This window comes from Falco punctatus (genome assembly GCF_963210335.1).
Source record: "Falco punctatus genome assembly, chromosome: 6".
Lineage (NCBI taxonomy): Eukaryota > Metazoa > Chordata > Aves > Falconiformes > Falconidae > Falco > Falco punctatus.
Window position 1 is genome coordinate 26,259,426 of NC_137585.1, and position 19,634 is coordinate 26,279,059.

General features: G+C 38.2%; 1 protein-coding gene across 9 annotated transcripts in view; it reads left to right on the top strand.

Annotated features, from left to right (window-relative positions):
• Nucleotides 1–19,634, top strand: part of LOC308065808 (protein bicaudal D homolog 1) — a 318,237-nt gene that overhangs the window by 173,113 nt on the left and 125,490 nt on the right. The window contains exons 9-10 of one of the 9 annotated variants that reach the window (XM_080392291.1): nucleotides 6,261–6,336; nucleotides 12,882–18,700. The exons of 2 other annotated variants lie outside the window; for them this stretch is intronic. In XM_080392291.1, coding sequence (XP_080248417.1) covers nucleotides 6,261–6,336; nucleotides 12,882–12,969 — 164 coding nt within the window. In that variant the 3' untranslated portion in view covers nucleotides 12,970–18,700. Of the gene's footprint in view, nucleotides 1–582; nucleotides 9,490–12,881; nucleotides 18,701–19,634 lie in introns of those variants that run through there. 6 more of the 9 variants (XM_080392292.1, XM_080392293.1, XM_080392289.1 and 3 more) reach the window with 6 other exon arrangements.

Here is a 19,634-nt window from a genome sequence, read left to right on the forward strand (position 1 = left end):
CTGTAACTGGAGAAAAATGCATTTCACTAATTTTGTTAATGACTAGGTATTATTTATTTTTTTAAATTATACTGAATATGAGCTACAGCAAAGGGCAAGGCTAGGTTTATAGCTTTATCACTGTACTTTGAGCCAGCAGTCACGTTACTGCTGAAGCACATGGACTGAAGGCAAAACAGCTCTCTAGGTTGGGGTAATTCAGGTCTAAAAAGAAAGTAGAAATCAAATCATGCAGAATAAGGAAATAAGGAGAAAACCCACTTCATCTATTGTAGCTGTTGTATAGATGAAAGGAGTTACTGGAACATAGCCAGGAAACCTGTCACATTCTGGAAAACCACTGAATCAGTGACCTACTAAACCATGTCTGTCTGTGTTATGTGCCAGGTAGTGCGTGAAGTTGTTAGTGAAGCTCCACAAGTTGGCTTCACCAAGACAGATAGCATTTCTCTAAATGCTATAAAGAAATAGCAATTAAATCCCCTACCTCTTCCAATAAGCTTAATCACGTGCTTTTATTCTTGAGCAGCATTTAACAGAAGGCTCTTTGTTACATTCACTCTGTCTGGCCTTGTCCTGAAGGTAAGGAGCTGAGAGGAAGAGGAGCAGAAGGAAGCCTGTATCGAGAGTCTGTAGAAACAGTGGGACATTCCTGGGCCGCATTTGGAAGGAAGGGAATGGACACGTGGAGGTGACAGGAGATGAGGATTTTAGATGCATCCTACTGCTGGCCTGTTGCATCTTAGTGCAATATATAGATGTTTCTGATGCCTCCAGCTCTGTGTGCTAATGGGAGTTCATCAGTGTGCTTGCATCTCTTAACTGTTATTCTTCAAATAAGTTTTGAGAAGACTAAGAAATAAGGAGTGGAAGAATTCATTGTTGTTGAAACTTCTCAAACCAACAATAATCTCAGACACCAAGCTTCTCTGTATAGCAAGCTTAAGATCTGAGTTACCTGGCTGTTTACAAGACTTGACATAGAAATTTCACAGTAGATCAGCTTTACCGTGAAGTAAGCCAAAACTTAGTTGGTACTTGGTTGATAAATTTGTCTATCTCCAAGCAACAATCCATTATTCAGTTTAATGGGAATGGAGGTAAAACTCAGACAGTGTGGAAACCCAGAGCATCTGGGTACTGGAAAGTGTCTGTGCAGAGGCTGCCTTGCAGCTGGTGAAGTTCGTCAGGCTGCCTGTGTGCTAGCTGTGCCAGAACAGGGCTGGCTGTCATGGAGCTGTACAATGGCTCTACAGCATGGCTTGGTCCCCCAGCGCTGCTCACTTTGCTCCCAGGCCAGGACAACCCGAGTCAACCCTGCCCTTGAGAGCTGGGGTTAATAAGGCTGACCAGGCTCCGCGTGGAACCCATGTGGTTTGCTCCACTAAAGTCCTCTACTTCCAGGGACAGCCCACAGAAATGCAGAGCTGCTCCCAGTTGGCAGCTGGCAGACTGACCCACTGGGGCTGTGCACAGGGCAGAGGTAACTGTGTTATTTCCAGACCCAAGCTGACCCTGGAAGCAGAAGGGAGAGACACTTCTAATCTTTGACCTCTACCATTGTTTGTGCTTTTTTCCTAAAGTAAGCCACAGCTGTCCTCTCACCAGATGTTCTTTGTGATAACCATTACCACTTAAAGTTCCTCTTGGCCTTGAGGAAGGTCAAGGTTTTCTTGACACCCTTTAGAAAAACAGAGAAAAATTGTAAGTGAAACCAGCTAGTCAAAAAATAGTAAAAACTTCTGTGCCTGTCACCACTGGATATAAACAGTTTGGGGACTTTTCTCATCCTGTCAGATTACAGTTTGAAAGCATCTCCACAAATCTCAATACGGTGAGGTTGGTGAGAGTTTTAGTATTCTCTGCCCTGTTCTTCTTGACATTTCGCATTTGTCTTTTGGGTTTGGAAATTTTCCTTGTTCCCCACCTTTGAGTAGAGAGGGTTGATTTATTGTCATTATAGGACTTTCTGTGTGATGCAGCATGTTTCTGCCTCTGCACAGTCATAAGACTACTGATTTGTTCTTTGCCCAATACTTTTGACTCATGCTATTAACCATTTATTTTTTCCCATTAAATTGACATCTTGGGAAAGATAACAATTCATTACAATATAAATGGAGACAGCTTCTCATTTCAAGTAAATTGTCAATAACATCTTCATAGACATGTTATCAAATTCCTCAAACGTTATGGGGCAAGTTCAATTGACATTGGGTAGCATGACACAAAGCTAGGTAGCTTGAAAACTTTTAGGTAGGAAACAAGGATTTTCTGTTGGCCTGGGGTGGTCAGTGGGATGGTAAGGAGAGTTTGTTTTAAAAGACTGAAAAAGCCTCAGTCTTGTATTTTGTTATAAGCATTTCTTGACAGCTTTTCTTTCACCAATAACAGATTTTTCTCCCAGTGTTTTTTACATCAGAAATACCAAATATGTAACATTAACTGTAAAAAAAAAAAAAAAAGTTTGATTGGTTCATTGCTTGATTCTCAATTTTACCCTTTCAGATAAACCAAAAAAAGGTCTCCACTAGTTAACTGAACTAGACACAGTTAAAAGTATGTTATGTATCAGTTACTCATTCACAGCATCCTCAATGCTTATCTTTGACAGCACTATACAGAGATTAGTAATTTACTGAGTGTCAAAATGTGCTAAAATGTTCCATTGCAGTATGCTGGTTCCTGAGCAGGTGGGACTGAAAATGCTTGCATGTAGTGTTTTCACTGAGGACATTGCTGATGTCAACAGAAGGCAATGCCCATCTCTTGGACACTATTAACCCAGTTAAGCAGGCCTGTGTTGATTAGAATCACACACCTCACAAACCGGAGGGCAAAGCACACCTTGTGACATGAGGGAAATGCATTGTTCTTGTGGCTGAGCCAAAGGGAAGCACAGGAAAAGAGTTTGGTGCATTTTTTTCTTTTTGAGATTTGCTCTAAGCCAATAATTTATAGCAGCACATTCAATCCTCATATGAGCAGATGTAGCTTCTCTCAGCTTCGTATTTTTAATGCTCTTGCATCAGGAGCTGATGGAACCTGATTAGGACTAGGTGTTAGATTCCAAAGGAAAATCAGCACTGGCTAATCTGAGAGAGAGGAAATCTCTGAGGCCTTTACACCACCATTGCTAGCAAATGGCTGAAATGTTAAGAACTGGAAAATCAGAACAGGCCTAATGTATAGCACGAGTCAAGCCTCAAAGCTCCAACAGATATAGCGGTGAACATTGTGTGATACTGCCATGGGACTCTGTAAAGACTCCAGCTGTTGAATTCAGTGAAATCCATCATATGAATTTTTTGCGTACAGTAGCTCTTTGCCTTTTGTGGATGAAATGGTCACTGAACTTCATTTCTTGGTTATAGGTTCATAGAATCATAAAAGGACTCTTAAGAGATCAGTCAGCACACACACACACACAGCGCCCCTAGTAGTTTATTTTCTCACAGCAACTGGACGTGATGGAGAAACAAAATAATCTGTATTTAATAACTTTATTAATAATTTTGGTGCTAGTGTTCCCCAAGCATCTCCTTCAATCCGTAGCTTAGCTGACACTCCCTGTTGAATAATACTGGGAACAGGCATCTTCCGACATAATTTTTTATCTTATTTTTATTTTTGAGTAAAAGAGGGCATGTCTTTCTTACCTTGCCTTTATGGTATGTGACACTGACCACAGAATCAGCAAAGACATCTTTGAATCTCTTAACTGTCAGCAGAGTATTTCAGAAAGAAGCAAACATTTATTTGATACAGGCAGGAGTTCCTTAGCAGAAATGAAGGACTGAATTGCTGTCTGCTAGTTTTCACCTTTAAGCACCATGTAACAAGAAGTCATTTTATGGTTGTCATGACATTAGAGAGTAGTGTTACAAACCCTCCAAAATACTTAAAAGGATTAAATATAGAAGGAATAAAGGTAGCTCTGGCACAGCTATGGACATAAGTAGCTATGAGCGCCTTTGAATTTGAAATGTGTGTATCTAAGCTATATGCATTCTGCTTAGCTCTTTCTTAGCATAATCCTCAAAACTTCACTCCTGGAGGATGTAGGAAGACGATTCAGCCATTTTGTTATGTGGAGCACTAGATTTCATACCGATGTGAGTGTGAGCCAGATTATGTGAGCATTGCTGACACCAGGTAAATTGTTATTTCATATGAAGTCAAGGGAGTTTGTTCACATGGAATAGTTATTATCCAGCTTGCATAATGCTTGCAGACTGGCACCCTGTTCATGCATTCTGCCAAATCTAGCAGATGAAGAGGCATCATAAAATATTTGCAGGATGTTTGAGATATTAGAATAGGATCATAAATCAGGCATTTGCCTTGTTCTGGAAAAGCCTGTCAGAACAAAATCTTCTGTATTTATGTCCACATCTTTTTATCACACAGCATTCTGTTCTGTACGCCTTTTTCTCACTGACTACCTTCTATAAGCTGTCAGCGATGACTTTGCTTTGGACTTCTGCAAGCTAGTTTGTTTAGAACAAGGCATTCACTTTTTAAAATTTTATTTTATTATTTTTTTTACAATCATTTCTCATCTGCAGTTAACCTGCCCTGTCTGTCCCCCCAGGCACCTTTTCTTTTAACTGAACTTTGCACTGAAATGACTGTATTCATGGGTCAAATACACTGCAAACTCTTGCACTCCTCTGATAAAAGACGTACTGAGGACTGTAGTGACCATCCTGATAAATGAGAGAATGGCACAGTATAATTTCTCATTCCATTTTTACTTCCTGACACAATGCTGCCAGCACTAACTGCATATATTTTTCTGACGTAGGTACCTGTGAACTTGAAAATAGGTCCAAACCACTCTCCTCTTGGCTGAAGCAGGAAGAAACTAGTGATTTGGGTACGCTTGCTTCCACCCACTGGAGGTCAGCACAGATCTTCATAGGAAGTAGGGAGAAGCACTCTGGGCTTGTGTGAAACAGAAATGTGATAGTTGATGTGATGCTCAGTGTTGCTAGGAAGGTGTGTTTCTCTGCACTGTACCTGACGTCACCTCAAGACCCTTGACAGCAAATTATTTGCATATTCTTCCACTTGACTGAGACAAAGAATAGAAGTGGGTTTTGGAAAACACCTACCTTGTAAAGAGAAATGATTACTGGTGTTGAGCTTTAAGTAGGAACCAATTGAAAAAAACAGAATCAACTTCTTTCCAAGTACATGAAGTGCTGTTGTCTCATTTTTAAGGTTCAGGGGAAAGTAACTCCTTTCCACTGAATTGTCAGTTAAGAATTAGGTTGAAGCAGTCAGAGAAGATAATAGGTCTGCAAACCCTGCTGGAAACAAAGAGTAATCTCCAGCAGCTTTCCAGATGGTCAGAATTTCACCCATAGATTTTAATGTTCAAAAAGACCCTGCTGACACTGTTATCTGACGGTCTGAATCACACAGGCAGTGGAATGAAAGGCCAGACTACTGCGGGGAAAATGAGCAGATCTTGAGATCTGGAAATCCTGGTAGAAACTAGTGAGCTAGAAAGCAGGGTTTTCTTGTTCAGCTACTTTCATGAAGTCCCACACATATTGAGTTTAAAGCTATCTTCATATTGCAAATGTCACAGTAAAAACATAACAACAAAGGATTATTTGGTGTTACTGTTATTTAATAAATTAAGAATTAGAATACAGCGTTGCAAGTGATTAATGAGGAAACTGCTTTGGCAGAGAATTGATAAAATAATCTAGACGGAAGAGTGAAAACAGACTGTATCAAGTTCTCTCTTTTCTCTACAAAAAACAATCTCACAAGCACTATTTAGAAGTTGTGAAAACTTTCTTGCAAGCTTTTTCTCAAAGGCCATAATGAAATGACATCTGTAATTGTTATATGGATGTAAGTTCACTGGAGAAGTTGAGTAGCTTTATTGACACTTCTTATATTAGATTAAGCAAAACAACTTCAGCAGCAGCAGAAGAATGAGAATTACAAGGCTTAAACCCAGATCCTGAATACAGCCTGTTATTGCTGTCTGTTTAAACAAAAATTTGCCAGTGCTAAGGAAAAACAAAACCCCAAGGTCTCTACTGCTTCTTCTGAAAAGAAAAAAGAGGCAACAACTAATGTTATTACTATCAGAAAAAAGATGTTTCTGTGAGATAAGGAACCAAGAACACATTCCTCACTAAATCTCTCCATCAGATGCGTAGCCTATGTACTACTGTTACTAACCCCTTGCTCTGTAATCTCTCTGTATATATGTCTAATTTATCAGTTTCTTGTAGATTGTCAGCAGCCTGCTGCCTCCATACCGCCACACGGCTCACAACTAGCCAGGGGGCCAGATTGCCAGACTGTCAGGTAAACTTAACTAACTCTCCTCTCTTTGCACATAGCTGCATGCACGTCTGCAACTCCCCTCCTCTTCCTTGTACAAAAGCTCTTCCCTACACTTCTTCACTAACAGCAAACTTTTAACAACTTGAGGAACAGTGATAACTCTGCAGTGACAATACAGACATGAATGACAGCATTCATGCGCTTATATCCATGTAAAAACATGGAAAAAAATGCAGTGTTGGATCTTGCAGTCCTCATTTGGTCTTTTTATATAGACAGTTTCTCAATGATGCCAAAATAGGGAAGATTTTCTTTTGTTTCTAGATAAATTTACTTAAAAGGGGACTTTTAATTTTAGGCATAGGTATAGGCTTCCCTTTTGCAAGATGGCATTTTAAAGGCATTTGTAAGATTTTAGCAGACAGTTCTTAGAAAACTCTCCTTGACCTGGAAACTCAGACCCACTGCAGTCAGTTCTTAATCTTGTTGTTAAAAGTAAACTGGTGTCCTTGTTCATAGCTGGTGCAAAGGTCAAATCGTGCTTCTGAGGTGGTTGAGTTAATCAAGGCACAAACCTAAACCTAAGCAAAAAGAGATTACAATATTTTTCTTTATCTGTTCATGGTACATCATTTGCATACATTCATTTATGCCTATAATCTCATTTGAAATAGGTTACATTATTTTTAGACCTTTGCCTGGTCTGTAGTGACCAAGTTGATCTATAGCCCTACATATAATGAAGCTGTTTCCCACACAGCACTAAACTTCATGTGCATCGGGAAATAGGTATGCTACAGATTTCAGACTGCACATCAGACACTGCCAAGCACTAATTCTGAGAGTCACAGGGGCTCTCTCAGTTGTCTTGGAACAGCCACTTCATTTGTGCTTATCTTTTATTCCCTACAAAGTGGAAGTATTATTAACTTCCTTCTATTTAAAGGTACTACAAAAATCTTACTGAAAATTTGGCAAAAGCTCATTATAACTGATAAGTACCATAGGAGTTTTACAGCACACTAAAAAAAACTAGTTCCATTTAAAATCCATATGAAGTAGTTCTGCTGTATTTTAGATGTTACAGCAGTCTGAGAATGTCATTAGTTGCTTTGGATACACAGAAGTTTAATGTCAATGATTCTTATTTTAACCCTATTTAATTTACCATCACAAAACCAAAGCCTATCCTGTTCCTTCCAGAGCTACTCCTCTGGTGGAGAATATACTCTACTACCATCCCTTCCTAAATGCTAACAAACAAATTGCTCGTGCAATTGTAAAAATTCTTTTCAGAATGGAAGACCTACCTGATTTGTTGCTGCTATACATTTATCCACAAGCATTACCTTGTTCTGCAAACAAACCCACAGAAAGGGATAAGGTCCGAACGGAAAGTCTCAAGGTTTTCTGGTTTGTCCCTGAATTCTTATGCAGTTAGGAAGACCCCATTAGCTACAACCAGAACTGTAAGCGTTCAAGAGGCCTTTCTTGCCACTGTTTCCAAATCAAAGTCTGGCACATAGAGAACAGTAATGATATTTACAGATATGGTTAATATTTTTAAAAAATCAGATCAGTCATCTCATAAAACAACACACACCTGTATACTTAGCTGAACTATTGACTTTTAAATGACTATTGCTTTTTACCACTAGATTGATACTCTTCTGGTGAAAACAACACGCTATTTTTGAGATATTAACACTGTTGCCTTGCTTGTCTCAGCCAAGTAGCTGCACAGTGTCATAAAGCAGTGAAGTGTAACAAGATTTAGTGCAAGTCAGCCTGATGGCAGAAGTTGCTGTCTGCTTTAAATAAAGTAATTGAAATCTGCAGTAAAATTTGAAGTCATGTAAAGAACCAGTTAGGCTTACTGAGGTTCAGATTTTCTAAATCCAGCAGAGGAGGAAGACGAGAGCTTGCACTGCCCTTCCTTGTCCTCTGACAGTCCCTCCTGGCATGGGACATGCTTTCAGTCATGTGGTGATGCCAAATGATGCAGACTAAAGTTCTGTCCAGCCCTGAAGTCACCCATTTTGAGAGAGGTATGCTTGTGTTTTAAGTCTTTAACGTTACTCTTGCAGTAATGTGACCTCTCAGTGGCATCTCACCCAGGATTAAACAACAGCTTGTTAAGATTTGTAATTCACACGGATGTTTTCTGCAACTTGCAGTATGTATAATCATGTTCAAGCTAGTTAGTATTCCTGACCATAACACATAGATTCACTTTGAACTTTAATATCAAATACAGAAAGATTTCCCTCATCCATTATCTATACTGGATTTTAAGTGGAATTTGTGTAATTCTGGATTTTGCGGTAACTGTGATTCCAGTGCGTAGGTTTTGGTGAACCTCACTGCGTAAGCTATGAACAGATTCAAGCCAAATGAAACTCCAGGACACATCTAGTAAATTTATTTACCTGTTCATCTGTGTCTTTTTGCTTAAGTCTACATATTTCAACTGGAACCTGATCTAAAGAATCTGTTAGAACTTTTAGTAAGATATTTTCTAAGTAAACTAATGCAACAATGCATTAAAGTCTCGCTCTGCCCTCCATGCACCACCTCAAATTTCTAAGCTCAGGAGTATGGGGCAAGCACCCAAACCTAGGCCCACCCTGAAAACTACTGGATGATGTTCACCATTCCTAGCGTCTGTAACTACCTGTCCGACGGACAAGATTGGACAGGGCTAAGATATTGCCATCATGCAGTATTAAAAAAAGCATGTCTGTCTTTGGATAATGTTCAGGTTTCTGTTTAATGCAGTGAAAATCTCATTTTCTTTATTAGAAGACAAACTGTAGACCCAAGTTATGTATTAATAAAAACAAAAAACAAACCCAAAAAACCTTATACTGCAAATTAAATTAATATTATTTTTTTTAAGAAATAATGCTTGTATTTTATATAAAATAAGAAATAAGGTAAAATATTACTGCATGCAGAATAGTTGCATTCTGAAAATATTACCGGTCTGTTTATATTTTCCATTGCTGATTTGTTACACTTAGAATCAATGCCAGACAATATTGCATGCAAATGGCATCTTTAAGGCAGAGAGCAGAGTACTTACTAACACTGAAGGGCTTTGCATGCTCTTTTTCAATTGATTTTAGAAATACATGATTAGCATTTAGAGCACTGGTGGGAAAAAAACAAAAAGATATGCTTAAAACCAGAAAATAATACTAACGCAAAAAATGACACAGGCTTCACTCATCAGCTGAATGAATATATCCCCAAATGACACCAGCCTTTAAAGAGAGGTTTACAAAAATATCTGTTAAAACCAAGTGTTTTAAAAGCTGCACATATCCCATGGGGGGAATGTAACAATGTTCTTCCTTATTCTCAGTTAACAGTCAACAGCTTCAGTTTCTTCCATGTCTCTCTATTGCTTTGTGTTATTAATCTCACCTGCCATCCTCTACTGCCCACGACTGTCAATGTGCCTGATAGCTCAGCTCCAGGACCTGCTGCCATGATCACCCATACTGCCATCAAAAGCACACTGAGTGGCATGTGTCACTTGCTGATTCTGATCTAATTTTTGTTTATATACTGCTAGGGTAGTCTGCATTACTGAACTGGATATATTGTTTCTGAAGAGAGGATGGTGTAACAGTAGAGCTTTAGGAAAAGACTGAAACCTACTGCAAGTGATGGGTGTATACATGTTGCTACAAAGGTGCCTTGTAGCCTTGTAATTATTTTTCTCTTCCTAATGCCCCTAATATTTATTATTGGTTGAAAGGGGAATGGTGAAACAAAGTTTTACATATCTTCTGTGCACAGAATTGTGTAATTTGAATGTAATAATGAAAGTAATTCTAAGCACAGTGCTTCCTAATCTGAGCATAGGCTGGGATAGTTTTTATTACATTAGTTGCAGTCAGAGCTGACTTTGTACTGAAGGTCATGCCAAAACATTAATATGCTTGTGCATATTTGTGTAGAGAAGAACCTGCTGTGTCTCAAAGAGGCCCTCTTTCAGGCCATTGCTGTACATAACTGGTCTTAATTGTGGCCATTTCCTCACCAGTCCTCTCCCTCAGAGCATGAATACCTTGTTGCTTGTTTTTAAAGCTGGGAAGGAAGCCCCAAAAGACAAACACATCTCTGCTAATGAGCAAGGAAAATTCGGTCAAGTTTCTGTTCCTTCCCGACAATTATGGAAGTCCTTTAAAAATCAAATGGGACAGAAAGGGAGGAGAGTCAGGCAGTCTTCATAGGGTAATGTGACCACCTCCTTGTTTGTACTCCCCAAATGTGATGTTCAAGTTCTAAATTGGTTTTGTTTCTCTGAAGGACTTAAGACTAGTGCTTCTCCTAAGCCTATCTTGTAAATTTAGGAGGAGCTCAAGCCAGGGGCTGGCTCTTGATGAATGGATAAGTTTGACAGTAAATGCAGACCTTTTTGATGCATCTGTGGTCACTCCTGATACAGACTCATTTGGGTAGAGCAGGCAAAGGTCTTGATCAGACACCTTTTTAGATGCTGTATCTGCATCTGTGTGTGGCAGAACATGGCAGAAGAAAAGGATACAACCATGGAAAAAGTTACTTGGAGAAGACAGGGTTTGTGTCTTCTCAGAGTGTTCGATTAAACAAGTCCAACTACTAAGTTGCAAGAAAATATTTTAGATTAAGTATTTATGCCTATCTATACATAGAGATTTAGGTTAGACTAAATCTATATGTAAACCAAAGAGTCATAGTCCCTAACACTACATGTTGGGGACTGACCTACTCAGACAGCTGAGCACAAAACAAAGCTTGTGAGGTCCTGAGCTTCTATAACCCACTTTCACCAGCTATTCTGCGATCACAAAACTCATCTTCAGGAGCATTAATGTGAAAGAGAATCTAACTTAAAATGTGCAAGTCTATGATCTTCAAATAAATAAAAAAACCAAAACAAACCCAGAGGTGCAAGGACTGTAGCTCCTGCTGAATTGTAATACCTGTGGATTTGTGGTCATTGTCTCCTAGGCTTCTCTGATTTGAAAATGGGGACATTGCCATCTACTTTCTTAATGGTGATGGTGCACACGTGTTTCTGTCTTCAAGCAAGTGCAATGTCATTTCTTTGTTTCCCCAAGTAGGTGCTATATGTGGAAATACAGACAATTTCAGTATAGCTGGCATTTCCAGTGGCAGATTTTCATATACCTCTGGCATTTCAAATTGATTCATTTCCAGCAATAGAGTAATTGCATCCCTTCAGCCAACACTCCAATAGTCTGCTGCAGAGGTAATATGTAACATCTCGGTTTCTAAAGAAGGAAAACGGAAAAGGCAAATTTTCTTGAAGACAGGGACATAAATGATTGTGCTTCATATATATCACACTGTCGAGCTTGGAATAACTTCAAGACTGCAGAACATTTGAAGCATTAGGAAAAAAAGTCTCCCCAGACACATTAGAAAGCTGGTTTTTGATTGATTTTTTAATTTATTTTTTTTAATAAATTACATTTACTTGCATTCTATTTTGGTATCTTGTTTTGCCACATGCTTTCCTTGAAAGTTTAAAGGCTGTCACTTGGCTTGACATCATCAGGATGAGCTGAAGTTCATCCTTTTACAACAGGACAGGTCAAGGCTGAGGAATCATACAGGGCGATTTATGCCTGCATTGCCTACTGCTGTGTAGTGCAGACTGCTGAGCTGCCTTTAAATGAGCAAACCTGATTATCCAAAACTTTTCTAGCAGGAGCACCCTGGCACTCAGCAGGATGAAGTGTTTGTGTTAGTGGCCCCTTATTTTTGTGCTGCCACTGCTAGGCTGCTACTCCAGGCCCACCTGGTTTGCTGAACCCTGGTTCAGACCTCTGCTCTATAGGACAGTGCACGCTATAGATGCACTTTTAGAGGCTTAAGGGTTGAATACTGTTTTCAAACAAATTGTACACAAAACCAGCCAATCGACAAAGACAGAATTGAAGAGGATTCAAACAGCGCAAAACCAAAAGAAAACAAACCACAAAAAAGCCCCTTTGGAAGTGTCAATTACAAAATATGTAATGCTTATGTTGCCTGATGAAGAAGGTTACACTGTATTTGTTCATATGTACTAGTAAATAGGTCACATTCGGTAAGAGATCACGTTTTCACAAAGTTATGAAAACTTATTTCCAGAATGGCACTGTCCTTCATTTCAAGCAATTAAAGAGTTGCATATAGAAAATCTTTAATGATCCCACAAAGATGGCACCTATATTGTCTTTCAAAATTTGTTCCCCCATTTTGCACATGCATTCATTTCTCCACACAGCATTTTTCATCAGAGCATGCACACAGCAATTGTGTACATGAACTGGCAAGCAGGATATCTGTGCCACTTCAGATATGCATCCAGGTGTCATTGAATGTGTGTGCACACTGAGGATTTTCTTTATGTATACTGTGTATCTGAGGATCCAGATTCAGAGATGAGGCTTCATCCCCTTTTAAAGTTTGTTTCCAGTCCTGTACTATTTACGTGCATGTAAAAAGTTTGCTCTGTATTTTAAGCACTTTTTATCTTTTTTTTTTTTTCTTCTAATTTTCAGTCCTAATGCTCTTCCAGAAGAGCAGCCACATTCCAGCTCTCAGTGTGCCCCTCTCAACTGTCTCTCTAAGCCTCCTCCTTACCCCTAATCTTCATATGCAACGTAAGAGAAAATGCAAACAGAGTGGAGTTCATGCAACAAAGGTTGGGGTTGTTCCCAGCAAGCGGGTAGACAATCCTGCCTTGTTGCTGCATTGACAAGTCTGGATTCATATCCCCTGCTCTGGCGACTGAGGGAAGGTTGAGAAGAAGAACACAAAGCACAGAGCCCAACCTATCAAGAAGACTTTTTATGGTTCCTCCGACTGTATTCAAACTTTGCTATCACAACTAAAGTGTAGTAAAATTTAACATGTCAACAAAAACGTTCTCCCAGCTGCTTGGCTTTACCTCGGAAATAATGAGAGACTTAAGCCAATATTGAAAAAAAGTATGTTACAAAAATCCTACCCTCACATCCTCTAAGTTCAGCCATAGGAACCAGTTCAAATTTCCTTTTGTTGTTAAGGGTGTGATATTTATTTCTTACTTTATTTGCACCAGAATTTTGTGTTTATAAGATACAGTCTTTTTTTTTTTTTTTGTGAGAGTTGTATTTAATTGATTTTCTTTTTTAAAAACAGAAATAGCTTAAGTGAAGAATGACTGTGTTAATATTAAAAAGAGGCTTGTTGCATTGGCCAGCATATGGCCAATTTTTATTGCACAAAAATGTTGGGAATAGGTTGAATTGGAATGTTAACAATGACTGTATATTTTGCTGCTGCACTGATATTGTTTATGCACTTGGGTTTTAATTCCTATTACACTAGCTTCTGGTTTTGTTCTAGCTCTTCACTGAAAGATAATTATTAAGCCTAAGAAGGAGATGAAAGGATGATGTATCGATTTGTTTTCAGTTGTTTGCTTGCAATGTAACTATATTTTTGCATTTCAGACATGTAGATGAATTGGTGCTGTTTTTTGAGGTTACTTTCTATTCGGTATCTGAGAAAGAAAATCTAAAACAAGTAAAATGTTGTGTGCTAGTTAAAAACATTCTTTCTTCCTGCTCCCATATTCAGGATAATAGCTCGAGGCCTTACTGTGAAAGGCTAGTGCGAATGGCAAAGTCGTATGCATTTTGTGTGAAGCATTCTGTGATGAAAGAACTCATGCAGGTAGGGTTAATGGTGTGGATCAGAGTTAGTAAGACTTTACTGTAGTGCATTTTTTCCTTGCCAAAAATCAACAGACGCAGAACCTTAGCTCATGTCGATTTATGACAAATACTCAGGTGATCTACGCTACACAGACTCTATCGCAACAGTGCACAGTGTTCCTAGTTAAAGATTCTTTCCTGTAAAAGCTGAGTAAGTCTGGGGTTTTTTTCTTAAAAAGTAGTGAGTTTCAGAACAAAATCAAAGATAGCAGAATTTATTTTGCACAGTACCTGACAGCAAGGCAAGCGGCTAAGTAGGGAGTCATGGTTCAGCATCTATGAGCTTCCCGTCTGGTCATCAGCTAGAAAAAAAAGACTGCAGTACTGCATCCCTGCCTGCTTGTTGGTAACTAGCAGACTCCTTGCTTTGTCAGGTGGCCTTAATTTATTTACAGAAGAAAGGCTTAGATATTTCCACGTCTTTATTCCTTCTCTGCAGCACACGTATGACCTACAAGTGGGAAACCAGTTCAGCATAAGGTGAGAGCAGCTGGGGAAAAAAAATAATTGCTGCAGGTGTGGTTGGAATTCTTTCATATTCTGCCTGGATCTGAGAAAATGAAGTCAGTCTTCTGTTACTAACAGTGCTTACCAAATGTTACAATACACAAAACATCAGCAGAGGAAAGGATCAGTGACCACTCAGTGTGCCTAACAAATCATTATTACCATAGTACCAGTAACTAAGGTGCTGTAAATACAAATACTCTATGTCATCAACAACTTATGTCGTGTAACCTTGGCAAAGCAGCTGAGCTATTGTAACAAAACATTCAGAGCCAGAGGTGGAGAAAATAGGAACAAACCGATATCCAATTCTGATCAGATCAAACAGACAGCACTCAGCAGTGTTTTGACTTCGGTATCCATGCGGTTCACATGATCCTTCTCATACGCATTTACATCCCTGTTCTGTATTGTACTTAACCTATGTGTCGTCTTGTCATAGAAAAGTCAAGTGAAATCTTGTTCCATTCTATTATAATGTCTAACACTGAGATTAGCTGCTATTTTGATTTTTATTTTTTAAAAACCAACATTTTATCTGAGGCAAATGCTGCCTTCAAAAAGTGTCTCAGAATTTCTTGACCTTGTCAGACTGGTGTATGAATATCATACAGTGACCACGTCTGCATTCAACAAAGACAGCTACTGTACATTGTTAAAAAGAAAAAGAATTTGCATTGCACTTTGAATACAGTTACTGCAGGCTGCACTTGGAATAGTTTTTCCTATTTTCATATCCCAATCAAATGCATTTTCCCCAAATTTAAGTCAAAATAAACAGAAATTCAGTGAAATACATTTTCTTTCTATATAGATATGAATTTAGTGAAAAAATGTTGTACTAGAACAGTGCTTTAGAAACATATTTGTTTCCAGTTGTGATTTGCAGAGCAGATTGGGAAAATAGAAACATTGTACTGGTATGCCCATGTGGATCAAGAGTTATGAAACAGCATCCAATGGTATAGAAACTGTGGCCCCTTTTTATAGAAATAAGTGATTTTATTAAATTTTTTATTCTCTTAAGCTTTAAATATTTAATTTCTAAGTTTTCAATTTACATTTTTTTATATGTAAGAAAGCTTAAGTGTTGGAAATGCAAGAGAACTAGAAACAAACCAACTTAAATGTACAAATGGCTGTAGTTACTGCATTGTAAGTACCTGTGTAGGTCCCTGGGACAACTTTTATCAGTTAACCAGTGCAAAATAAAATCCGTATCTTGAACTTGAGATGATAATTTTTTCTTTATTATATAGTAATGAATAATGTACAACTTTGTGAGAGATTTTATACAAAATATTTACATGCAGACAAAACCAGAAATGAAAGCCTGTTTTTTTAAGGGTTGCAAATTCTTATATTTTCCCAATTTAAAATTAATTTATGATGTGTTGATATTTATTCTGATTTTTAAAGATGAAGAAAAAAATATACATGTATTTGTAATAGTTGAGTATACTCAGAAATGCCGAAATGTGTCCTACACAGTGAGGAAGCAATTCAAACCCTGCTCTGACTTTTGTATCTGAAAGGCAGCTTTTGTTCTCTGTGATGGCCTTGACATTTCTTTGGATTTGGAATACCCTATTCAGTTCTGGGACATTTGGGTTTGGGTTTTATTTTCGAATGTAGTGAAAAAATATTCCTTGTTCAGTGAAATGATCTACTTCTGGAAATCCAGTTTATATGAAACGTGCGGGGAAAAACAGAAAAGGAAATAAATCAAATATATGGGGAGGAAAAGATAAATAAATAAACTGTAAAATGTAATAGTGTGGAAAAATATTTTCTATCAGTCAGAAGATAAATGGAGGTTTTACAGAAAGAGGAAATGTTACCATTTTTCATGCTAATCGTATAGAAATTTCTGCCTTCTAGATGGAGGTAATAGGAATATTATTTCTGAAAGATCTGATTGACAGGTTGGCATCTCTCTGCTCTCTGCATCCACATTTTTCACAGTAAACTAATGTAATCATAAATATACAGTAGGGTTCTTAGAATGAAACTGTAATTAACGCTGCACGTTTGAATGCCAAGATGACTTTCAGTTTATTTTTTGTTTTTAAAAATGGTAAACTTAAGCCTTTTGCCATATTTAAGTGTGAACAGAAAGGAGATTATTTTATGAAATATAACCTCATTTATGAAATATGACCTCACCTATGAAGGCTGCTCATGGCAGTTATGTTGAAAATACTTAAGCTGTTAGTAAGATATGACCCAGTCCTTATCACACTGGGAATGACACCCATGAATCTGGGCCCTTATTTTGATACCAACCTTGTCGTTCAGCGTGCAATGCCAAAGTCAGTAGTTGTGCTACCAGTTCCACTATAGCTGCATTGATCATCGTCATAAGGTATAGATAATATCAGCCCTTCTGAGGTCTGTTCCTTTCTTTGGCGGAAGATGCATATCCACTGAAGTTACAGTAAATTTCTTTCTTTTGTACTTTGGAAGTCTTCATTTGAGAATGGCAGGCACTGATGTTTTACCTTTGAAGTATGGTAATTGCTATAGTTACCTTTTTAAAAATTACAGTCATTGCTTTTCTTCAATTTTCCTTTGCTGTGTGTGCAGTGAGTCTGAAAGGGATATGCAATATTCAGACTTTTTTAGCAATTAAGGATTTTTTTTAGTATAATTAAGCATCCTGTGGAAGAGAAACAAAAAAGCAATTGCCTTTCGCCTTCAGGCACATATGCATCTAAATATGCAATGTAAAATGCGTGCATGAGTTTCTTAACATCGTTTAGCTTTTCCATATCCATAACCAAGCTAGAAAATTCTTATTTCTTGTGCGATCTGCATATTCCTCTTGCTAGAAAGGCAAGAGGACTGTCACAGAGACACCGTATCTTTTATTCAGAGGTGCACAGCTTAAATCCTTATTGGTTTTTAATCTGTTTCCTGTGCAAGTCTTGAAAATCCCTGTTGTGAAATCTAATGGCAAGCAAGTGACAAACTGACAAAAGGTAAAGGAAAAATCCTGTATTCCATGACTGGAGTTGATGTGCAGGCAGACTTTGGGTGACAGGGCCCTGTGTTTCAAAACTGTCTTCCTCCAAATCTCTGTATTTATTTTGGTTATCACAATTTGCTGCAAAAGAAAGCATGGAAAAGAGTGTGTGTTTTTTCCTCAGTATTAGTAATCTGAGTTAAACAGTTTGTATTGGTTATTTGATTCAAAAATATTTGGGAAATCAATAAACACAAGTGATTGATAAAAGTTTCAAGTAGAATGGCTTGCTAGTTGCGTTGTTATTTTATCAGCTATGAAGAAGAAATAAGAGTAATCTAGCTTTTTTTTTTCTCTCCGGTTCACAGATATGGCTGTGTGTGCTATGCCAGCAGATAAATTAAGTCAATTTTATTAGTTATTGTCCTATTGATTTTCAGCCCTGTGGTTTGACTGTTAAAGGGTTAATTAACTTGATCCTTTGTAAACAATTAAAAAAAAAAGAAAACTGATGTTTTGTGACTTTTGTAATTTCTTGAATGTTTCCATTTGCATGATGTTCTGTATCTAACAAACCATACAGATTGCTGTGTTCCTTTCAAACGAGTTTTAACATTGGTGGAGTTTGTGACAAACACAAATTTGTATACTGTATGTTTACTGCTGTAATAACTCAGCTACTCCTATGTTGAATTGACAGTATGTTGTCCTGCCTTCTTGGGGTTAAATGACAGAGTGTTTCTAGGTGGTGAAGAATATAAAAGTATATGTGTTCATTTGCTAAGGACTGAATATTGGAAACTCTTCTTGTTGCTACTTTATGCTAAAAGCAAAAAAGTTAAATAATTCTTGTTTCCAAAAATGCATCATTTGTTTTTAAAATTGAAGTATTTTCCATGTTAACTCTTCCTTGTTCTTGTAGACAATCCTAGATTAATGCCTTGTGAGGGATTCATAAAGTCTGTGCTTGTACATGTGTAATATGATCATGCAGTCAAATGGTTGGGAAAAACACTCTAGTGCTGAAGAAAATAATTTAAAGAAGCCAATATACTGATTCTTACATCTTTATGTTCCAATTAAAATTACAGTGTAATGCATAACTGTTCCAGTGAATAAACTGGCCATTTTTGTTCATTTAATGCCACGCTGTCTGGTCTACTTCTGTTTACATCAGTTTGCAGTGCCTTGGCTTGGCTTATACTTCTAAATTTATTTAGCTCATAAAGATCCATAATGGTAAGTTTCAAAGGTATCAGACAGGAAATGAAGAAGGGAAATCAACATTAAAGGAAACGCAAATCAGAATTAAAGCAAAGATGCTTGCTCTTTTCTGAGATTGAGAGATAATAAAACACTGATTCCTCATATAGTGTTTCCAACAGATCTGAGTAATCTCTGAAATGCTGCAACATCTGCATAGTCTCAGTACAAGAATTCCTTGTAAGAATTCCGCATACCCCTCAAGGGATGTAGAAGCAAAGGAAGAGCTGAAGTCAGCATAAAATTGGTTTGGGAGTGCTGTGCACATCCTTTTCCATTGTGGAAGAGCCTTGCTCTGACAGCAAGGGGCTCAAAATCCTCCCCCAGCAGCCAGTCCCGCACTGATCTGGGAGCTCAGCCCTGGCAGGCAGGCAGCTGCTGCAGCTCCCCCAGTGAACCTCACTGCTCGCAGGGTCTCTGAGGGGTAGCAAATGTCCAGCTTTTAGGAAAGGCCAGGAAACGGGAGGAGCCTGGAGGAAGGATTGCACCTCCAAGCCTGCTCTGATGCTTGACCCAACGGAAGTCAATTGGAGGGCTGGCTTTGTTTTTAGCTGGCTACAGAGGTGCTTTGGATAGTAACAGGATTTGTGCATGGTGACAGAAAGGCAGTTCAAGAGCTGTTACTTATCAAAGTTCTTCCCACTTGGCCCTTTTCTTCCTTTTTCTCATCTAACTTGGGGAGGTCTCCCACCTTATCTGTGTTCATTGCAGAAGTGCCTTTGGCAACAGCCTTGCAGGACTGTTTTAGCAGAAGTGTGACTGCTCTGGGTAAAATTTTCTTACACTGGGTGTTCCTTCCCTTCAATTTTAAATTAAAA